The sequence below is a fragment of the Harpia harpyja genome, chromosome W, assembly GCF_026419915.1.
Source record: "Harpia harpyja isolate bHarHar1 chromosome W, bHarHar1 primary haplotype, whole genome shotgun sequence".
Classification (NCBI taxonomy): domain Eukaryota; kingdom Metazoa; phylum Chordata; class Aves; order Accipitriformes; family Accipitridae; genus Harpia; species Harpia harpyja.
The window spans coordinates 14261382-14282204 of record NC_068968.1 but is presented as its reverse complement, the minus strand read 5'-3'; the positions used below and the strand labels follow the sequence as shown (position 1 = coordinate 14282204).

General features: G+C 45.6%; 1 protein-coding gene across 1 annotated transcript; it reads right to left on the bottom strand.

Annotated features, from left to right (window-relative positions):
- Positions 1-17344: 17344 nt before the first annotated feature.
- On the bottom strand, positions 17345-20614 carry LOC128136058 (uncharacterized; the record flags this gene model as incomplete). Its single annotated transcript, XM_052775146.1, is given in 4 exon segments — positions 17345-17446; positions 17535-18022; positions 18452-18799; positions 19585-20614. Coding segments are annotated over 4 exon segments (1968 nt in total), but the record flags the coding sequence as incomplete, so codon positions are not given.
- Between the last annotated feature and the right edge of the window lie 209 nt (positions 20615-20823).

The window sequence follows — 20823 nt, the reverse complement described above, 5'->3', positions numbered from 1 at the left end:
TGGTTCATGGGCTTTGTGATGCGGTTGCAATGCACAGAGAATCTTGACCTGTTATGTTGGCCAAGGTGACCTACAAGATCTATGAACACAATTAATTAAACACAGTAAAAGCAACATTATACCTAATAAAATATACAATAGCTCTCATTGTCTCCCTTATCCCCTGGGTCATCTGTTGTGGTGTTCCTCCCATTCACAGTGGCAGAAGCTTTCCACGGTTTTACCCAGCCAGCCGGTACCCGCTTTGGTCCAGAATCTGTAATGACACACATATATCCTCTACCGGTTACTTGTACTTCTGCTGGGCCCATCCACTGTCCTGTGTTCAAATCCTTATACATTACTTCAATTCCTGTTGTTTTTACTGTGGATAAATCATTGCTCAAGGCACTGCTATGAATTACCATGGGAGGGTTATCGGCGTTGCCTGCCAACCGCAAAAAATTGAGTACATATAAAACTTTCCAAATTCTTTCTTGTGGGGAGAGACCTATTTCCCCCGTTTTTTGTTTAGCTAACAGTCCTTTAATTACCTGATGTGCCCTTTCGATAATAGCTTGACCTGTTGGAGAGTGTGAAATGCCTGTGTGGTGTCGAACCCCCCCACTGCTGACAAAACTCTGCCAAGGTATGAGAAGTGTACGCGGGTCTGTTATCTGTTTTTATGGCTTGAGGAACACCCATAATTGCAAAACATCCTCTTAGGTGTTTTTTCACATGTTTTGCAGATTCGCCTGTCAATGGCATGGCCCAAATAACCGAAGAAAAAGTATCTATGGATACGTGTAAATACTTTAGCCTGCCAAACTCAGCAATATGAGTGACATCCATTTTCCATAATTGAAAAGGCCGCAAGCCTCGAGGATTTACTCCTAAGCCAATGCCAAAACCAATCTGTTGGCAATCAGGACAAGATTGTACTATGCCTTGTGCATCTGCTAATGAAATAGCAAATTGACGAGAAAGCACCTTTGCACTTTGGTGGAAAAAGGCATGTGATAGTCGGGCTTGTTCAAAACTATTCACCGGTGGTCCTGTCCACATTGGGGCTGCTAGCATGTCGGCTCATTCGTTTCCTCGCGCTAGGCCTCCTTGTAGTCCAGAATGACTGCGAATGTGTGTAATAAAATACGCTACATTGCGTTGATTCAACAACGATAAAAGTTTATGGAAAAGACCCGACAGGACAACATTTTTTAATTCTTTTAGAACTGCATGTTCCAACCTTTGAACTACTCCCACAACATAAAGAGAATCAGACACTATGTTTAATGGTACTTCTGTCCATTGTGAAAAGACCCAAACTACAGCTTTGAGTTCTAATGTCTGTAAGGAGTCCTTTTCCTGACCCTGTATGATGTGGTCTTGCCATTCACCATCCTTTTTCCATGTAACTGCGGCCTTTGTGTTATTCTTGCTGGCATCTGTGAATACTGTAAGCCCTTGTACTGGTGTTTCAGATCTAATTGGAAAAGACTCAAAACTGTTTCCATGCAGAAAGGAAAACAATTTATGTGCGGGGTAGGTATTCACAATTTTGCCATGGTATCCTGCTAAAGCAATCTGCATATCCTGGGAGTGTCTCATTACCCATTCTAAATAGGCTTGTACTAACGGGATTATGATAAGGCAAGGTTCATGTCCTGCTATTTCTGTTAGTCTAGATCTTCCTTTCATGATTAGTTGAGACAACAACTCAAGTCGACTTAATATCGACTTCTTTCGTCTAAAAGCTAGAAATTTCCATTCTAAAATTCGCAAAGGATCTTTCAGTGCTGGATCCCATTGTGCTAATAATGCAAATGGAGGATCGCTACTCTTCTCGCCATTTATAACTATCAGCTGTATCAATATGTCAGGGTGTCGTGGTTTCAGACCAGCCGGTAACAAAGGACCACGCAGACGCTCGCTCACTCCTCCCGCCCCCCTCCGGTGGGATAGGGAGGAGACGGAGGAGAGAAAAAAAAAAACAAAAAAAACCCTGGAACCTCGAGGGTTGAGATAAGGGCAGTTTACTGGGACAACACAAAAAAAAAAAGGTTACAACAACAACAACGGTACTAATGAAAGAATATACAAAAAAAAAGTGATGCACAGTGCAACTGCTCACCACCCGGAACCCGACGCTCCGCCACCGAAAGTCGAGAGGGCTCCCCTCAGCCTGCTCCCCATTTATATACTGAGCATGATGTCACATGGTATGGAATAGCTCCTTGGCTAGTTCAGGTCGGCTGCCCCGGCTATGCCCTCCCACCTCCCAGGTTCCTGTAAAAATTAACTCTATCCCAGCTGAACCCAGGACATTATCCACCCCTTATTCTATACCATCTACATCATGCCCAGACCTTACATTTTCCAATCAACTACTACCACTTTCCTTGTCTTATATATATATATATGTATATGGACATCCCCCCCCCACACACACACACACAAATAGTATTCCCTTAGTCGATGGGCTATCCCTCCAATGTGTCCATCAGTTTTATTTACTCCATGACTTTGGGTCTCCATCTGTTGTAACAGTTCTTCAGGATAAGAGAGATGGTGTGAGGTGTTAGGTTGTTGTATGCTGCCTCTGGAACTTGTGGCCGGTACATTTGGTGCAACCCACACCCTTGGCCTGCAGGTCGAAGAGGCTGATCTTGAGGAAATTGCTGGGCAGCAGTTCAAGTTCTATCACTGTTGTACTTGGCTCAAAGTCCATCCTTCAGTCATTTTGGGTAATTCTTACAGTAATACCCTTGATATGGCATATAGACACTATAGATACAATGACATACATTGGCAGGTTATTTAGCAGTTAAATATCATACAGCCTAATTCACTGGCTATTCTCTCCCAAAATCAAATCTCCCTGAGGTACACATCGAACTTCCCCATCCTTCTGCATCACCCACCAGGTGTACCCAGGTCCCTGAGCAAAAACAACCCCTTGGATGGGTTTGTCTCTGCTTGAGGGGGGACTAACCCAGACTGTCTTTCCTAACATACTCTTCATGCGCACTACAGGGACTTTATCCCCTTCTACAGTATGTGGAAGTCTTGGTTGGGGGGGGCCAGCCCAATTGGCGGATCCTCTAGTATTAACTAACCAGGTGGCTTTTGTTAAATGTGTATCCCTATGTTTGAAAGTTCCACCCCCCATTGCTCTCAATGTAGTTTTCAGCAGTCCATTGTATCGTTCGATTTTTCCGGAGGCTGGTGTGTGATAAGGGATGTGATATAACCACTCAATGCCATGTTCTTTGGCCCAGGTGTCTATGACGTTGTTTCGGAAGTGAGTCCCGTTGTCCAAATCGATTCTTTCTGGGGTGCCGTGTCGCCATAAAACTTTCTCTTCAAGGCCCAGGATAGTGTTCTGGGCAGTGGCGTGGGACACAGGATATGTTTCCAGCCATCCAGTGGTTGCTTCCACCATTGTAAGCACATGGCACTTGCCTTGGCGGGTTCGTGGGAGTGTGATATAGTCAATCTGCCAGGCCTCCCACTGTTTATATTTCAGCCATCGCCCTCCATGCGACAGGGGTTTTAGCCGCTTGGCTTGCTTAATTGCAGCACATGTTTCACATTCATGGATAACCTGTGCGATAGTGTCCATGGTCAAGTCCACCCCTCGATCACGAGCCCATCTATATGTTGCATCTCTTCCCTGATGGCCCGAGGTATCATGGGCCCACTGAGCCATAAATAGCTCACCCCTATGTTGCCAGTCCAGGTCCACCTGAGACACTTCAATCTTGGCAGCCTGATCTGCCTGCTGGTTGTTTTGATGTTCTTCAGTGGCCCGACTCTTGGGTACATGAGCATCTACGTGACGTACTTTTACCACTAGCTTCTCTATCCAAACAGCAATATCTTGCCACAGTGCGGCCGCCCAGATGGGTTTACCTCTGCGCTGCCAGTTGCTCTTCTTCCATTGCTGTAGCCACCCCCACAGGGCATTCGCCACCATCCATGAGTCAGTATAGAGATAGAGCACTGGCCACTTCTCTCTTTCAGCAATGTCTAACGCTAGCTGGATGGCTTTCACTTCTGCAAACTGACTCCATTCACCTTCTCCTTCAGCAGTTTCTGCGACTAGTCGTGTAGGACTCCATACAGCAGCCTTCCACCTCCCATGTTTTCCCACAATGCGACAGGACCCATCAGTGAACAGGGCATATTGCCTCTCATTTTCTGGCAGTTTATTATACAGCGGGGCCTCTTCAGCACGTGCCACCTCCTCCTCTGGCGACATTCCAAAATCTTTGCCTTCTGGCCAGTCCGTGATCACTTCCACAATTCCTGGGCGACTGGGGTTTCCTATGCGAGCTCGTTGTGTGATCAGTGTGGCCCACTTACTCCATGTGGCATCAGTTGCATGATGTGTAGAGGAGACTTTCCCTTTGACCATCTAGCCCAGCACTGGCAGTCGGGGTGCTAACAGGAGCTGTGTTTCAGTACCAACCACTTCTGAGGCAGCTCGAACTCCTTCATATGCTGCCAATATCTCTTTTCCAGTTGGAGTATAGCGAGCCTCGGATCCTCTGTATCCCCGACTCCAAAACCCCAGGGGTCAGCCTCGGGTCTCCCCAGGTGCTTTCTGCCAGAGGCTCCAGGTAGGGCCATTCTCCCCAGCTGCAGTATAGAGCACATTTTTAACATCTTGTCCTGCCCGGACTGGCCCAAGAGCTACTGCATGAACAATCTCCTGCTTAATTTGTTCAAAGGCTTGTCGTTGCTCAGGCCCCCATTTAAAATCGTTCTTCTTCCGGGTAACTTGGTAGAGAGGACTTACAATTTGACTGTAATTTGGAATATGCATTCTCCAAAAGCCCACAACGCCTAAGAAAGCCTGTGTTTCCTTTTTATTAGTCGGTGGGGACATAGCTGCTATTTTGTTGATCACATCCATAGGGATGTGACGACGCCCGTCTTGCCATTTTACTCCTAAGAACTGGATCTCCTGTGCAGGTCCCTTGACCTTACTTTCTTTTATGGCAAAACCAGCCTTCAAAAGGATTTGGATTATTTTCTTCTCTTTCTCAAAAACTTCTTCTGCCATGTTGCCCCATACAATGATGTCATCAATGTATTGCAGGTGTTCTGGAGCTTCACCTTTTTCCAGTGCAGCCTGGATCAGTCCATGGCAAATAGTGGGGCTGTGTTTCCACCCTTGGGGCAGTCGATTCCAGGTGTACTGGACGCCCCTCCAAGTGAAAGCAAACTGTGGCCTGCACTCCGCTGCCAAAGGAATGGAGAAAAATGCATTAGCAATGTCAATTGTGGCATACCACTTAGCTGCCTTTGATTCCAGTTCATATTGAAGCTCTAACATATCTGGCACAGCAGCGCTCAGCGGTGGCGTGACTTCATTCAGCCCACGATAATCTACTGTTAGTCTCCACTCCCCATTAGATTTCCGCACGGGCCATATGGGACTATTAAAAGGTGAGTGAGTCTTGCTGATCACTCCTTGGCTCTCCAATTGGCAAATCAGCTTATGGATGGGGATCAGGGAGTCTCGGTTGGTGCGATATTGCCGCCAGTGCACCGTCAGGGTAGCAATTGGCACCTGTTGTTCTTCAACCTTCAGCAACCCCACAACCGAAGGGTCTTGAGAGAGACCAGGCAGGGTAGACAGCTGTTCAATCTCCTCCGTCTCCAATGCAGCTATACCAAAGGCCCACCGGTACCCTTTTGGGTCCTTGAAATACCCCCTCCTGAGATAATCTATACCAAGGATGCACGGGGCCTCTGGGCCAGTTGCAATGGGGTGTTTATGCCACTCATTCCCGGTTAGACTCATTTCAGCTTCCAATATGGTTAGCTCTTGGGATCCCCCTGTCACACCAGAGATACAGATGGGTTCTGCCCCTTTATAACTTGATGGCATTAGGGTGCATTGTGCATCAGTGTCTACTAGAGTCTTATATTCCTGTGGGTCGGACGTGCCAGGCCATCGAATCCACACTGTCCAGTAGACTCGGTTGTCCCTCTCCTCCACCTGGCTGGAGGCAGGGCCCCTCTAATCCTGGTTAGAATATCCGTTACTCACTTTTCGCACACGTGAATCAGAAGTCCCTTCAAGAGGATCAGAAATGGGATCAGCCCATCTACTGCGTCTGGGGGACTGCTCACGGGAAACTGGAGCAGCAGCTTTCCAAGAAGAATCCTCTTTTCTGGTTGCTTTTTCTCACAACTCCTGTACCCGTGCATCCAGGACTGAGGTAGGTTTTCCATCCCACTTCCTCATGTCCTCTCCATGGTCATGCAGGTAAAACCACAGGTTAGCCCGTCGTGTGTACTTTCTCTCTCCTCTCTCTTGGGCAGAGGAGTGCTTACTCCCAATAGCTGCGATGCGGGCCTGTACAGGTGGGGAGGAGGACATATCCACTTTGAATTGCTGGAACTCCTGGGACAATTCCTCTACAGCCGAGACACAGGCCCATAGGGAGGAAGAGAGACTTCCTTCGTATTGCCGGAGTTGGACAGCCAATTCATCCACCATTTGTCCATTGCCTTCTTTCCAGGACATTACTGCCAATGGGTTGGCATAGGTTGGTGGTGCACTTCGTAGAAACTTCCACCACGTGGGTTGTGTGCATTGGACTTCATCTGGATCTGTGGGTGACTGCCCATTTTCTGGATCATTATAAATCACCTCCAGCACGGCTAATTCCCTCAGGTACTGGATACCTCTCTCCATGGTGGTCCACTTGCCTTGGTGACATGTAACTTCATCCTTGAAGGGGTATCTTTCCTTTACACCTAACAGAAGTCGCCTCCAGAGGCTGAGGACTTGTGTTTTTCTCCCAATTGCCTTGTCGATGCCCCCTTCCCTAGACAGAGATCCCAACTGCTTGGCTTCCTTACCCTCTAATTCCACACTACTAGCCCCATTATCCCAGCATCGGAGCAGCCAGGTAACAATGTGCTCACCTGGGTGGCGGCTAAAATCTTTTCGCATGTCACGCAACTCACTCGGGGATAGAGATCGGGTAATTATTTCAGGTTCTCTCTCTTCCTCCTGTTCTCGCGATGACCCTGGTTCATCTTCATCTCTCACTAAGTGAACTGATTTCTTTGTGTGTTTCTTTTTCTGTACAGGGGCGACTGATACTGGCACAGGTTGGTTCTCTGGTTTAGCTGCAGTATCTGTCTCCGGGGTAGGGGTAGCCACGGTGCCTGTTGTCGGGGTTTGGGTAGCCACAGTGCCTGTTGTCGGGGTTTGGGTAGCCACGGTGCCTGTTGTCGGGGTTGGGGTTGCCACGGTGCCTGTTGTCCTGTTTTCCATCTTTTCCCCCTTTTCCCCCTGAGGGTGCTGCCTAATATCAAGTAGTGTTTGGTAGATACTGGCCAGGGCCCAGCACAGTGCAGTGACTTGTACGTCTTTGGAATAGCCACAGCATTTTTCTTTCAAATATTCTACCACTTCATGAGGGTTCTGTAGTTGTTCGGGAGTGAACTTCCAAGCCACTGGAGGTGAGAAGTTCTCTAGATACCTGCCCATATCCTCCCACATGCCGTGCCACCCATGAATATCCAGCTTTGGGGCAGATCTCTGGGTGGTACTCTTAAAGAGCCTTTTTGCAGCCCTAAACAAGACCTGAAACATATTCAGGAGGCATAGCACTAACAGCACACTGGCTTGTGCATCCCAAGGATATTCAAAATTCTCAAAGGCTGTTGTAATTAGCCGGAAGGAGAGAAGGGAGGCAAACGGACGGGGGGAAGTATCCCCCCCTAACTTCCCCATGGATTGAGTGTAATTACCAATAAAATCCGATAGAAGGCGCCCGAAGTATGGAAATGATATCACTGCCTCATACAGATACCAGTTTAACCTCACGACCAGTGATGTAATCATTTCACAAGTCGACATTGCCCAGTACAGCAAAATGATAATCCCCATCCCTCTCCCAGAGGTGATAAACGTAACTACAGGCAATACATAGAGAATATAAGAACTTACAAAACGCCACCATGTAATCAAATGAACCAACATTGTGACTAGCATCTATTTATCTAATGTAAGAAATGCGTATGACAAATTTGTTTCAACACACTCTGGCCAGATCTGTCATTATCTCAACCCTTCGTGCCCCACGTTGGGCGCCAAAAAGGACTGTCGTGGTTTCAGCCCAGCCGGTAACAAAGGACCACGCAGCCACTCGCTCACTCCTCCCGCCCCCCTCCGGTGGGATAGGGAGGAGACGGAGGAGAGAAAAGAAAAAAAAAAAACAAAACTGGAACCTCGAGGGTTGAGATAAGGGCAGTTTACTGGGACAACACAAAAAGAGAAGTTACAACAACAACAACGGTACTAATGAAAGAATATACAAAAAGAGTGATGCACAGTGCAACTGCTCACCACCCGGAACCCGACGCTCCGCCACCAAAAGTCGAGAGACCTCCCCCCGGCCCGCTCCCCATTTATATACTGAGCATGATGTCACATGGTATGGAATACTCCTTGGCTAGTTCAGGTCAGCTGCCCCGGCTATGCCCCCCCCACCTCCCAGGTTCCTGTAAAAATTAACTCTATCCCAGCTGAACCCAGGACACAGGGTCATATCGTGCCGCCTTAGAATTCACGATTTTATCCATGATGCATTGTAAGGCTTCTGTCTGCTCTATGGACAACTGTCGCTTGTCATTTGCGTTAGTGCTAGTAGATAAAAGCGGCAATAATGGTGCTAAGTCCTCATTTGAAACCCCCCACAAATTTCTTATCCATTGAATGTCACCTACTAGTTTCTGAGCATCATTTAATGTAGCGATGTCCATTTTTAACGTTATTTTCTGCGGCCTAACCTGAGTGGCAGTGATAACCCAACCAAGGTAGTTCCAGGGAGAACTTTCTTGTATTTTCTCAGGGGCTACTTTAAGTCCCTTTTTCTCCAAACATGGTATTAATTCCTCGAGGACTTGATCAGAATTCATATTTTTCCCTGCAATCAATATATCATCCATATAGTGATAGATCAGAAATTGAGCAAATCTTTCTCTGATTGGTTTCAAAGCCCAAGCAACAAAATGTTGACACATGGTGGGAGAGTTTTTCATTCCCTGTGGTAAAACTGTCCATTGATACCGTCGTGCAGGCTTTGCCTTATTGATGGTACTGTAAAAGCAAACTTCTCTTGATCTTCAGGATGTAACGGTATAGTAAAAAAACAATCTTTCAGATCAATAATCAAAATGTTCCAATCTACTGCAATCATTACCGGGGAGGGCAATCCAGGTTGTAAGGCTCCCATATCATGCATTACTGCATTGATCGCACGCAGATCATACAACAAACACCATTTCCCTAAAAATTGGGCTATTCCATGGGCTAGTAGAAGGAACTATATGTCCTGCCTCTAGCTGCTCTTGTACTAACTCTTGAATCTTGGACAGCTTTTCTGCATTGAGCGGCCATTGATCAACCCATACCGGTGTTTCAGTTTTCCATCTCAGTTTTAGGATTGGCAGTCCTTCAATGGCCGCGATTAAAAACCCTGAGTTGTCAACCTCGCACCCATTTGACTCAAGATGTCTCGCCCAATCAATGCGATGGGAACGTTCAAAACGTATGGTCGTGTTTTCACCTCAGAGCCATCAGAAAAACAGAAATTTAAATGCTCTTTGCTCACACTAGTGGATTGCATCCCACCAGTTCCATAAATCCCTTCAGTGGTGTGTATTAGCTGCCATTCATTAGGCCATTTACTTCTGGGAATTACGGTAACATCTGCTCGCGTATCAGTGATCATTTTTAAAACAATGGTTTCGTTTTTTTGGTCCCATAATTCTCACTGTCTCCTCTGGTTTTGACTTTTGAATATTTAAGGCCAATAGCACTGCAGGTGAACCAGAGGATCCAAAACCTGCATCTCCTCGCAAAAGTTCGCCAGATTTTGGTACTCGGGATTCAAACGGAACTAACTGCGCTATGCGTGCACCTTTCGCAATATTCACGGGTGGCGTTATTGTTTGGACCACGATCATGATCACACCAGTGTAATCAGCATCAATTACTCCTGGTAAGATAAAAATCCCCTGTCGAGATGTTGACGATCGCCCCAACAATATCACACATAATCCATGACCAAGAGGTCCTTTCATGTTTGATGGAATGCAATGCACCTTTGTGTCCAACAAAGTTACTTCTACTGCTGTTGCCACGTCCACTCCGGCACTTCCTGCTGTGGCGGAGGGGACGCTGTCCAGACACCCTGTATTTGTGTCGTAGCGCGCGGGGATCTCGCGCTCAGTTGGGAGTTTCCCAAAACCCTGCTGCTGACATGGTACTTTGATTTACATTCTTTAGTCATGTGGCCTCTTTTCCCACATCAATCGCATTGTGTTTCACCAGAGACCTTACCATGAACTTTACATTGCACCTTAAAATGCCCTGGCTTTCCACAATTAAAACATTTATTTCCTCCTGACCTTTCCCCGCGTTTTGTTTGTAGCAGAGGTCGCACTGCTGCGGCAAATGCAGAAGCAAAAAGAGCAGCTTTCCGTTGTTCACCCAAACGGTCACAAGCTTCTAACATCTCACTAACAGTAACACCTCGAGGTAACGTGCACAATACTTGCTTTGTTTTCGCATTTGCATTTTCAAACGCCAACTGATCAAGCAACTTAACCTTCATGTTACTATCAAGATCTGCATGAGATTCCAATGCAGTATGCAGTCTGTCTATAAACTGAGCAAATGGTTCAGATTCTCCCTGCCGAATATTAACATAGGAAGGAGAAACCTTTCCTTGCTCGGGTATGCTTTGGAGAGCTTTAAATGCCAATTCCTGTGATTGCATTAAAACTTGAGTATCAAATTGAGCTTGCCAAGCGGCGTTTGAAAATGGTCCAGAACCCATCAGCATTTGAGCAGTACATTGAAATAAGGGATCATTTTGTTGACGTCCCCTATTTCCTGCCACCTATGGAAAAAATATAACTGTTGTGACGGCGACAACAAGGTTTTAGCAAGGATTCGCGAGTCATGTGGAGTTAAGGTTGACCCAGAAAATATATGGGACAAAACTGCCTGCGTAAAAGGAGATTTTAAACCATACTGAGCAATTGCAACCTTTGCTTCTTTTATGATTTTCCCATCAAATGGAACCCATTGATTAGGTCCACCCCCAGCCCCAGCAATAACTGGAAACGCTGTGGGAGCTGCTATGATTTCTCCCTCAATTAAGGCATCGCGAATAATTCCCTGCCATTTATTCTGGAGGTCTGTTGTTTCCGGAAAGGTGGGGATCGGTTCCCTGGGAGGTGGAGAAGGCAGAGGTATAGGTGCAGGACAAGGAGGGGACAGAGGTAAAAAAGGGTTTGAAGGACGGGGAGGAGGAAGAGGGCGGGGGGGGGGTGCATCAAAGGATACGGCTGGCGGTTTTTCTTGCTTCACAGCAGCCTCCAGCTGTGCCAGCTTTTCTATTACTGACTGCAACTGCTGCGAAGTGAGCTCCGGCCCCTCGTCATGCTCTTGAGGCAACCCAGGCGTAGATGGAGGCAACGGAGGGTATATGCTAGGTATAATTTGTTCATGTTGAGCGGTGATATCTGGGGGCTGTTTTCTCGTAGGCGGATTTTTTACTCGCTTCCTGATTCTGTAGGGTTTCCTTTAAGCCTACAGTTAGGGAGGCTTGGGAACTGTCAGATGACTGATTAATATTGGCAGTCCCAGGGAGTGGAGCAGAAGTCAAGGGCACAGGAGCAGGCGGACAAGCTCCAGGGAAGCCAAAAGTCTCTCTCGCTGCATTATGTTTTTCTCCCCGCGTTTCCCCTTCGCTTGCGGTGGGAGAGAGAGCAGCAAAAGCAGCCGCAGCCGCTTTACGATCTGCTTTCATTTCTTGCAGAGTTGTCTTAATTACTTTCCATAAAGTTGCAAGACCTTTAACTTCTTTAGACCCGTCACTAATTTCATCCCATAGGGAGGTTCCGATAGCTTCCCAGGTACTAAGCTCAACAGCTGTACCCACACTAATTACAAGGTTTCTGTCCTTGCTCCATTGTAAAAGCTGCTTTAAACAAGCTTCATGATATTTTATGCCTCTCTTTGAGAGTATATGTTGGAGGAGCTTAACTACTGCTGCTTCTTCTTTGGAAAGCGTAGACCCCATCTCCTCCCCCGACCGCTCACCTCCTTTACGGGTGAGTCCTCACCTCGCCTCCTGTCACGGTCCACTCGGTGGACTCGTGATGGTTCGTTTGCTACGATCTCGAAAGTGCAAAATTAAGGTGACCAACACCAAAGGGGATAGCAATAATTACACAGTAAAACTTTATTGTATTGCCTGTGAAGAGGCACGCGATAGTTAGAGATGGGTGAAAGAAAGGAGAAAAGTAAAGTTAAGTTTAGAGAGAGGAGAAAGAGAAGTTATAGCTACCACCGCTGATCTCAAGACGTCCTAACGGTCCCGGGTCCAGCTAATGCTGCATCGTCGATCGTCGTGGTCCTTGGTGGGGAAGCTTCAAGCTTCCGTTGTTCAGAAATCATCTTTTATGCTTAGTAACACACCTTGCTCCACCTCTGCCTCAGGAGTCTCCGCCCTTCTCGAGCGAGGCTATCACGCAGGCGCGGGGTCAGTGTCCGAGGCGTGGTAAGTCTTGGAGGCGGGTAGCCTTCGACCAGGAGGTGTGTTTTGGTATTATAATGAAGCAAAGTTCATCTAAAGTTCATGATTTCTTCATTGATGTTATGGCAACAGTTGCAATCCATCCTTTTTGACAGTCTAATGGCTCTAGCCAGGTACCTTCCAGGAGCCTTGTACCGCGCGTTCCGTTCTTGGGATCGGCCACTGCGCTCCAAACAGGCCATTGTCAGGAAATGTACTGTTCATGTTCCTGATGACAGTGTTGAGACAATGCTGATTTTCTGACCGACTCCTACACCATCCCGTGGCTCAACATGGTTGTCAGGACGTCAGGACCGCTTGGTGGTAGCATGATAAAGAAGAGGAAGAAGAAAAGGAAAAGGAAAAGAGAGAGAGAAGGAGAGAGGATAGAAAAGGCAGGACCGTAGAGAGAGAGAGAAGGAGAGAGGATAGAAAGGCAAAGAAGAGGGAAAAGAAAAGGAAAAGAAAGAGAGAGAGAGAGAGAAGGAGAGAGGATAGGGAGGCAACTACAATGTATCAATTACAATCAAAGCTGTTTATATAAAAGAAGAATCAATGAGGTTTCAAAACATCAATTGATTTGGGGATATCCACATTGGATGGGACATCAAGCATATTGTATGTGTTCAATACAGACATCAAACGTGTTAACCGATTCATCATTCTCCAGGTTATGACATACAATACTGCTGACAAAGCCAAACTGATCAAAACCAATATCAAGAGAACCACGATGGGGTGACACAACTTGTTCAGGATGCCTGTAGCAGTAGGCGACCATCCAAAAAGTGTGTCCCACCATCTATGTTCTGCATCCTTTTGCACTCTTTCAAAAACTCGGTGTATTTCTTTCACATTGTGATGAACAGTTATTAAGGTTTTCTGTCCGTTTTCCCTAATTTTTTCCAAAATCTCAACCAAATCCTTGTGTTGTAATAACTGTTTTACCAAAACAAGATTCATTCCAATGGGTATAGGTAGCAATTCATGAATCAACATGTAGTTAGATTGCAAAAGTTGGTGAGACGTGACCGGGGCCGAATAGGAAAAGTCACATCCAACAATCTTAGTAAAATTGCAAACGCAAAAATTTGAATGATTTTTAGTCTCTACAACTACCTTGTCTACAGATAGAAAGTCACAAACAGTCCTCAAACATACACAGCCTTTGCCGATATATATGAGTACTGTTTCAGGGTTTTCATTAGGATGAATCTCAAAATGGCAAATATTTTGTTCAGTATCTAAACAAATATCTTGTGCCTCAATTGCATTACCTTCACAAACAAATCCTTGTTCCCGTACAATGCAAGATTCCAAATTAACAGTTTGCCATTTTTCATTCTCCTTTTGGGCCCATACTCTATGCTCAAAAGGATAGAGTATAGTTCCGTTGTGGTTCAACCCTAATGCAATAATGGGATAAATTGGGTATATGGTAGCATTATATATAGTAAGCACAAAAGTTGTAGCTATGTTTGTAACGGGATCATAAGTAAAGTTTACCAGGTTCCACCAGGATTGGAGTTCCTTCTCAAAATCAGTGGCACTGTCCCAAATTATTTTCCGAATTTCAGTAGGGAGAATACCTTCTTTACCTTCTCTTATAATTGAGGCGGCTACCGACTGCATCCATATTTGAGCCTGGATACAACTGAGAGCCAAAGAGAGGTTATTTTGGACCACCCCAAGTGCATCAGTAATCAATTCGTGGTCCCTTATATTTACCTTTTCCCATTTTGGTAATATATTTGAAAACAGCCACTGGTTAGTCCCCAAAGCCAATAATGAAGATCGCAAAGGCTGTTGTAATTTAGCCAAATCACTAATTGAAGTAGCCAACTTGTTCATTATTACTTCTGAATCGATGCTATTTAGAACTCCCAATCCTGTTCCCAAAACACCGGTTAGGTCTCTCCGTGTTCTTCTCATGGGAAGAGTTCGTTTTTGCAGCCAGGTTGTCCATCCCTCGTAAGAAGTCTTTAGGAAAGGTGAGCAAGCTGGCTGAATGTCTGAAACATTGTTCTGCATCGACAATTCAACTCGTTTGAGAGACCATGCCGGGTTAAGCAACATTTGTTGTAGGCCCGTATTTCTGATCACATATGGTCCAATTTCAAAGATTTTTGGGTTAAGCACAACAATTGGTTGGGTAGTAGGTATTACAACATCTATTTTAAATCCTCCCCAGTATTTAGTATTATTTTTACCACACATAACTTTATAAGAGTATTGTACAGCAGTCAAATTTAACCAACAGTCTAGGTTTTGATTTTTACACAACAAAATAGGGTCATATGGTCCAATTCCATAACTATTTGTGGATTCAATGTGAGATTCAGTGATCAGTCTACATCTTATTGTGACGTTATTTCCTTGTATCACCGTAAAAGAGGGTATAACTTCATCCTTGTCAGTTAGCGGGAAGAGGGTATCTATGCCATCGTGCGTGACTACTGCAACAAGCATCACTAGAGGCCTAGTTACAGCATTCATTTTGAATTTAAATGTTAGGCCTGATAGCCCCCCTGTCGGTGGATTAGATCGCCAATCGCACACCACATAGACTGGTTTGGTCAAAGTGAAATTGTATCAACAATCTCCTTGTTCCTTAATACAGGATTTGGTGATTTCAACATTGTTGGTACTTGGGTCTAGGGAGTAGTTGCCGACATTCTTTTGACGGCAACACATAATGAGAGAATCCTGTTTGTTACATCTCCATTCTGTAGTAGGACAGAGTTTCGTAGTGACGTTGGAACTAGGGTCCAATAGATTTCCAGAGATGGTAATTGAAGAGGCTTTCTCATAAAGAGATCCTTCCACTTTTCTGTATCCCACTTGGATTTGTTCTCCAACCGTTCCAGTCAGGACACGGACCCAGTCTTTTCTGTCCCATTCCCCCCACTCAAGTGGGTGGTATACTTCAGAATCATGCATTACTACAGTGGCTAAGCTTGGGAAACGGTCTTTGGGATACTGTCCCATACTCCGAGTATACTGGACAATAGCTTGGGATCATGGCCATTCTGTATTCCTTTGGCTACAGATTAGTGGTGAGATACAAAAAAGTATTGTCAATCTAATTAAGTGATTCATACTTCATGCCGTTTTTGGTGTCTCTCGGAGTTCTTCTGTAAAACAAAAGACAAAACTTGCCTCTCTGGGGCAAAAGAGATTAATACTATACAGAAAATTAAAATGATGGAATTATCCAGCGAGTATTTATCCGATGCTCCTTCCCTAGGGCATCAGACGCTACCCATGAGTATGCATTCAGTGGGGTTTTTAGTACCAGTGGCACACTTCCTACGGTGGGAAGTTCTACTAGGACAGGTTGTCCAGGGAAATGTGCTGGATTCTTAGAATCATCTGGTCCCTTTAATGAGGGAACTAGAGAGGGAGCCTTCAGGCAAAAGGCAGTAATTTTGGGGCATCCATTTACCCCCCATCTGTCATTTACACCTTTGACAGCTTCCCATAGGTGGGCATCCCAATTTCCCTCCTGTGGTTTCAAGAGTCATTTTAAGAGACCATTTGTTCTCTCTACAATTCCATTTGCCTGGGGATAGTATGGAGTGTGGAAGACCCATTTAATCCCTTCGCTTCGTGCCCAATCCTGTACGATTTTGGCGGTGAAGTGGGAGCCATTGTCAGATTGTATTTCTTGTGGGTTTGGAAAAGTTCCAAACTGTTGACGCGGAAGTCACGGACACTGCACACAATCAATATGATCAAGCAGATGCCACTTTATTGCCAAGATAGCTCGGTTTATATGTTCATTCTAGTTACTGTTCACGCATAAGCAAATTAGAGATTGGTTAGCATGAGCTGTCCACGCGCCTAGTTACACCTAGTGATTGGTTATAACAACACTGTACACACGCATAAACATAAGGCATAATTGGTTGTATTAACTAAAACATGCGAAACTTGTCTCAGTCTAATTGGTCAAGATAAGCTGCCGAATTGAGGTTCTTTGTGCCAAGTTCCCTTTATCGTGGAATGCGCACCTGTGTTCTTCTAATTGGCATCTTTCTTTTTTTGTCTTCTTGTTTATTCTGTTCAAGGCCTTCTAAAGGCATCTGGAATGCTCTTACTACCGTTAGCTAAATATGTGTCCACAAGCAAAGCGTCCTTGAAGCCTGCTGCCTACAAAACATCCTTGGCTCACAAATTGATCAATTCTATCGAGTCTGGATTGTTCACTGTGTGCCCATTACTTTCCAAGTATCCCACACCAAACCATTCACGCAGTGCTTTCACAGTTTTTTCTCCCATAGCTTTGTTAAAAGCTTCGGCTTGGACTAGCCCTGATGTTATTTCCACTCCTACCAGCACAAAGTGTTTTCCTCCTGATCTCTTAAAGGGGCCTATATAATCTACCTGCCAAGCATCCCACAAGCCTTTACCCTCTCTTAAATGCAGAGGGTCATCCTCTAAGGGGTGTCTTTCGAGCCGTGTACGGCACTGTTCACAGGCTGATATGCAGGTTTTACACATTTCCCTAGTGACAGGCCAACCTCAGGCAAGGGCTTCACGATACAGATCTTTAGCTCCCGTATGTTTACGTTTAATATGCAACCATTCTAGCAAACGATCCCAATCTTCTGTGATCTGGTCCTTTTGTACAGGAGCTAGTCTTGATAATTCATCAGCTTGGTTGTTCCATTCTCCTGCTGAGCCCCCATCTACTTGATGAGAAGCTACCCATCCCACAGCAAAGTTCCCTTGGCTAGCAATGCTCAGAATTTCTTGCCACTTGTCCTTTTGCCACACTGGAATTCTGTTAACCTCCCATTCATTTTGCTCCCAAAAAGGGAGCCATTCAGTACATCCTTTAAACACTGCATAGGAATTGGTATATATGTGGACAGGGGAAGCGGTTTGTGCTTCATGCTTGAAAACGCTCCATACTGCAATTAATTCTCCTACCTGGGCACTCCCTTCTCCCTCTGTTATTATCTGTTCATTAGTAGTAGTGTGGAGGGCTACTGCCCGGTATTTCCACACTTTTCCTTCTCGCTTTGCAGAAGCGTCGGTAAACCAAGCATTCACTGACTGATCGTGGGAGAAAGGAGGGGCTACCCGAATAGCTGAGATAGGTTTGTCTTGGCTGCCGTCCAGGCTTCCTGTTTCTTGGATAGCTAAGTTTTTTAAAGCTCCTTCAGTCACTGAGAAAAGGTTACAATAGTGTTCAATCTGGGCATACCACTTTCGTACCGAGGCTCTCTGGGCCACCCCGTCAGGAGGGGGGGTCCCGTTAGTGACTGCTTTTATAACTTTGAATGGGCCTCTTAGCACGATTGGTTGCTGACGTGTAATTTTTTCCACTTCTATGAGAGCCATGCTAACCACAAACAAACCTTTCTCCCAGGCAGTATATCTCTTCTCAGCATCCTTAAAGCCGCGGGAGTAAAATCCTACAGGACGGGTTGGACCCTCAGGACCACGTTGCCAAATGTGTACTGACAATCCTGTTGTGGCAAACCCCCATTCTACTTGAAAAGGGTCTGTAGGGTGGATAGGGCCAAGAGCCTGATGAGCTGTTGCTTCAAAAATTAACAATTTCATTGCTTCTTCCTGAGAAGCAGTCCATTCCCATTTGGCCCCTTTTCTCAGTAAATTGTAAAGAGGTCTGGCAATGATAGAAAAGTCTGGGATATGTTTTCTCCAGAATACCAATAACCCTAAAGCATGCTGCAAATCCTTTTTTGATTCAGGCATTTTAATCTGATCTAGGGAAGTAAGGGTGTCTGGTGGGATACATGTCATTCCCCCCTTCCACCAAATTCCCAAAAACTTTACTTCTTGTGAGGGTTTTTGGATCTTTTCTGGGGGAATTTGCAAACCCAAGTTCTCCAAATGAGAGATTATGTTCTGTTGAGTTGCCTCCACCTCCTTTTCTTTATCTCCACCCACGAGAACATCATCAATATACTGATAGACAGCTATGCCGTCGGCTTTTGGTATTTTCTCCAGTTCTTGGGCCAAAGCGTGGTGAGCTAGTGTAGGGGAGTGTTTGTATCCCTGAGGCAGCCGGGTAAAGGTAAATTGTTGTCCCTCCCAAGTAAAAGCAAAGCGATCTCTGTCTTCTGGTCGCAAAGGTATCATGAAAAACATATCTTTAACATCTATGGTTGCCATGATCGGATGAGCTTTCTCCTGAATTGTTATTACCAGTTCAGCCATATTAGGGACTGTGGCAGTTAGAGGCCCTGTGTTAGCATTCAGTCTTCGAAAATCTACTGTGAGCCTCCACTTCCCATTAGGTTTTTTCACCGGCCATACCGGCGAGTTAAAAGGAGAATGGGTATTTACCACCACTCCTTGTTCCCGCATCTCCTGCATGACTGGTTTGATACCTTCCTTTGCTCCCAGGGGGAGGGGATATTGTTTAACACTAGTTACTTTGCTAAATGGTAGAGGGGGTGCAGTTTGAAGTAGCCTGATGTTCAGCTGCGGTGTCCCGAAAGTCCACAACAATCCTTCTGAATCCTCCCACCCCCTTCCTTTAAGGGCATCTATTCCTAACAGGTTAGTCGGAATGTTCCCAACCACCATGTCAATAGTGATCGTGCCTTCCTCTCCCGGCAGCATCAGCTTTACCGGAACAATCTTCATAACTTCTGTTGACCCTAAAGCATTCAGGACACAAACGTTTCGCTTAGAGGGAATCACCCCACACCTCTGTGCATCTTCCTCAGTCAGGGCGGAGATCTGTGCACCGGTGTCAATTAAAAAGGTTACGGGTGCACGCTTAGGACCTACAATAGCTGTAATCAATAAATCTCCTCTGTTAGTTTTAGTGAGCTGTTGGATATAAATCCATCCTCCGTTCCCCCACCCACTGCTAAGGAACGGAGGTTCTAGTTTCCCTGCTGACTTTCCCCATCGCCCGTGTTCCCTGCGGGGGGGGTGTCTGTGGGCATGACAGGAGAGATTTCTCTATTTGACCCTAGGTGCTGTGGGTGTTGTTTCAGACCATACCATTTTGATATCAGTTTACTCAGTTTATTAAGGGGTAAACCATCCATCACATCTCTGGGAACTCCCTTTTTAATTCCCAAGGCCCACCATTGTTGTCGAGTCAGGGGCTGTCTTCCTCCTCCCCCAGTTTTAGAGTAGGAGTAGTCAGCAACAGTGGCGGGGTCAGTGAGAGCGGTTACAGTTTTACTAACAGGCAGAGGTAGATTTTTAGCTCCCACTTGATGGATTCCTTTAGATTTCTCCTCCAAGGTTCTCACAGGACCATATTTTCTGCTATAATCTATCAATTCTTGTGCTACATCTCCCCATGTCCAGATCCTTTTATGCTTTGAGTGGGAAGGAGACGAGCCATAATTGAGAGGTGAACCTGTGCCAACATCAATTTCATCTCCTTTACCTTTAGTAGAGCTCTCCAACTTTTCTACAGCGTCTAAAGATGCTATGGTCCTTTGGAGAACAATCCCGGTGGATTTGAGTGATTCTGGGAGTCCCCTTATCAAAGGAGTCATGATTTCAGGATTCACCGGCAACATCATTGGGGATTCACATCCGGGAACTAACTTCCTTTCATGTATCATCTGCAGGCAGGCTGCTTTGTGCACACTTTCTAGCAATTGATCAGCTGTGCCTGTGATTGCTAGGGGATCTCCCCTGTCTAAGGGGTTCAGCCCTCCGGCCCAATAGGCAGCCCGCTGGGTTAGGGACCATGGGGCACGTCTATCCCCTGTTGTTAAAAAGACACCGTGGCCCCAGTAACCACTAGCTTCCCTTTCATTTAACTGAATATGGTCCCCTCCAGTTAAAGATACATGCCACACATACTCTGTTTCGGATTCTTTGGGAAGGCGCCCATATTCTCATTTCATTTTGGCCAATTCAGTGGGAGTGTATGGTATCTCTTTAGTTGTAATATGTGGGTCATTATCCTCATCATTTATATAAGCAAATTCTGCTTTAATCAAAGGCCTCACTTGGGGGTTTTCCCTGAAGTGTCTCCTTGCTTCCTCTAGTTCCTTTTGGGGGTATACCTGACTTATTTGCTGAATACCTATCTTTTCCATCTTCATTTCTATCTCATTCAATGATTCAGCAGACTTTGAAAGTCCTCCTTTCAAGGCATCTTTTAGACAGCGATTTTCTTCCTCCTTTTCCTCTGCTCGCTGTTTGTACAAGCTAATTACTCTCTCTTTCTCTGCTACCTGCTCTTCCAGGTTGGAGGTTGTTTTCTGCAAAA